This window comes from Rhea americana, unplaced genomic scaffold (assembly GCF_003343005.1).
Source record: "Rhea americana isolate MKP2758 unplaced genomic scaffold, rheAme1 scaffold_14, whole genome shotgun sequence".
Lineage (NCBI taxonomy): Eukaryota > Metazoa > Chordata > Aves > Rheiformes > Rheidae > Rhea > Rhea americana.
Genome location: NW_028185483.1, coordinates 7,768,220 through 7,770,835, shown reverse-complemented (window position 1 = coordinate 7,770,835; position 2,616 = coordinate 7,768,220). Strand labels below are relative to the sequence as shown.

The 2,616-nt window shown below is 49.5% G+C and overlaps 1 protein-coding gene across 1 annotated transcript in view; it reads left to right on the top strand.

Moving 5' to 3' along the window:
* Positions 1–295: 295 nt before the first annotated feature.
* Positions 296–2,616, top strand: part of LOC146599455 (zinc finger protein ZIC 4-like) — a 13,745-nt gene continuing 11,424 nt past the window's right edge. The window contains exon 1 of the mRNA XM_085298699.1: positions 296–1,493. Coding sequence (XP_085154825.1) covers positions 296–1,493 — 1,198 coding nt within the window. The remainder of the gene's footprint in view (positions 1,494–2,616) is intronic.

Sequence of the window (2,616 nt, the reverse complement as noted above, 5' to 3'; positions counted from 1 at the left end):
GGGCTGCCCCGGCGCCGCGGAGCGCCGCGGGAGCGAGCGGGGGGGCGCGCAGCCCCTCGCCGGCCCCGCCGGCTACAGCAGCCGCCAAAAACACGCCACCGAAATCCCAACACCCTCCCCCCAACGCTGGCAGCGCCGCCCGTGCGCCCCGCCGAAGGGGCAGCGGGACCGGGAAACTTTTGGGGGGGGGAGCAAAAAAAAGTTTTTTGTTTTTTTCCTTCTCTCTCCCTTTCTCTGTCTCTCTGTCTCTCTCTCTCCTCCCCGCTGTCAGGTGACTTTTTAGCGTTAGAAGCTAATGAGCGTGGATGCTCTGGGGATCCCAGTGATGGACCCTGCTGCACTCTCCAGGCGGAACACGGCGCTGAGATTAGTAGACTTGGCAGGGGCTCCTCGCCACCACGGCCACCACCCCCCCGAGAGTATGACGGGCTTCCCGGGTCTCGCCGGGCACCCCCGCGCCACGGCCGCGCACCCGCGGGAGCCCGCCGCCGAGGCCCGCCTGGGGCCGCAGCCGCTCCGGCCAGAACACATGGGGCACCATCCTCCTCCTCATCCTCCTCCTCAGCATCACCCCGCGGCCCTTAAGCTCAGCCCAGCCCCTCATCCCCACCACCAGCTCCACCACCACCACCACCACCACCACCATCATCATCATCATCATATGGCAGGCCAAGCTGAGGTGGTCTCTAGTCAAACAGGAGCGTTTGGCCCGGCGCAGTCAACAGCAGTCCCTTACCCCGTCTCTCACCCAGCCCAGGCTATTGCAGCAGGTAGGGACTTTTTCATACGCAGAGACCTGCCGGCCCCAGTCATGCCAGGGCTGACCGAGCAGCACCCCGCTGCAAGTTCTCACCACGGACTGTTTGTCTCAACAACAGGTAGCTGCCCCGGACACCATGGTCACCATCACCATTCAGAAGCTGGGAATCCCTCTCTGTTCGCTGGACTCCATGAGCAGCCTCCCCATGCAGCTCCAGGTGGCCATCTAAACGGACAGATAAGACTGGGGTTACCTGGAGAAATGTACGCCAGGTCTGAACATTTCACTCAAGTACCAGCCTCCAGGACAGATCCTTTTGCTGCTTCTTCGCTTCATAGCTACGGTGGCATGAATCTGAACGTGAATCTGGCTCCACACCACGGCCCGGGTGCCTTCTTTCGTTACATGAGGCAACCCATCAAACAGGAACTCATCTGTAAGTGGATTGAGTTGGACCAGACTCCCAAAAAATTATGCTCGAAAACTTTCAGCACGATGCACGAGCTGGTGACTCATGTCACGGTGGAGCACGTTGGAGGACCCGAGCAGTCCAATCACATATGTTTCTGGGAAGAGTGTCCAAGAGAAGGGAAACCTTTCAAGGCCAAATATAAACTTGTAAATCACATCAGAGTCCACACAGGTGAAAAACCTTTCCCCTGCCCTTTCCCAGGCTGTGGCAAAGTGTTTGCCAGATCAGAGAATCTCAAAATACACAAAAGAACTCATACAGGTCAGTATGTAAAGCTCTCTTTACTCTCTCTCTGTATTATTCAGTATACTGTTTTGTTTTGCTTTGTTTTGTTTTTAATGTATTCTTTACGTTGTTATTGAATGCACGCCAAGTACTTCTGGAAAATAAATTCTCAGATTTGTTTGCTTCTTTGCCATTTACGGGGAAGGGGAGAGATAAGAAAAGGAAAAGAGAAAAAAAGAAGAGCGAGAACAAATCTCAGAATTCACGTCCGTTTTTTTTCTGCTTGTGCGGACTGTTGTAATGTTTATACGGGTAGATCTGTGTAAATATTGAGAGACAGAGCTACTATTTCTGCTTATTCACACAGCCAATGATTTTTTTTTCAGTTTAAAGTAGTTGGGAAAAATGAAATCATTGTGCAAGCTCACAAATTAAAAGTGAACAATAGAAGTTACAACTTGTCTAGTCAGTTTTGACTGATGTCGCTGAGATGCTGCTGCTCTAACATTGTGAGAATAACACAGCTGCGACCTTTTCGTTCAACAGTTTTGTTTTGGTCAGAGGGAGTTTCAAATGTTTGATCTGAATAACAGTGACATTTTTAATGAGCATTGCCATCCAACGACTGTGTGCATTCGCAAATATGGGCTGTTGCAGATTTTGATTCTCGGGAGGGGAAAGAAAAGGAAATTAAACTCGGTATTTTTTCGGCCTGTACGTTTTGAAATGTCATTTACAGGACTCTTAAGTGAAATTGGGACATGTGTCAGAAACATCTGTTAGTTCTAGTTAACAGAAAGGAAAGTAATTCGATGGATGATCTTGCAAAACTGTGTTCGAATTCTTCCGGCCAGGAAAGCATTTATAATTAATGAAATTGCACGTAGAAAGTTTTCACACTTCCAGGAGATGCTTGTGAAGTTGTATTAATTAGTTTAGCAGCCGGTGTTTGTAGTCTGTACCGCTGGCTCTCTCTCTCTCTCTCTCTTTTTTTTTTTTTTTTTTCCCTTTTCTTTTTCCTGAAGAAGAAGATAAGAAATAAGCCCTTTTTGGAAAATTTAATCTGTTCCAGTGTAGGGTTTTCCACCTCCCACCCCCTTCTGTACAGCCTTCTGCACTGCTAGGGAAACTACATAATCCTATTGTAAGATCTGCTTAC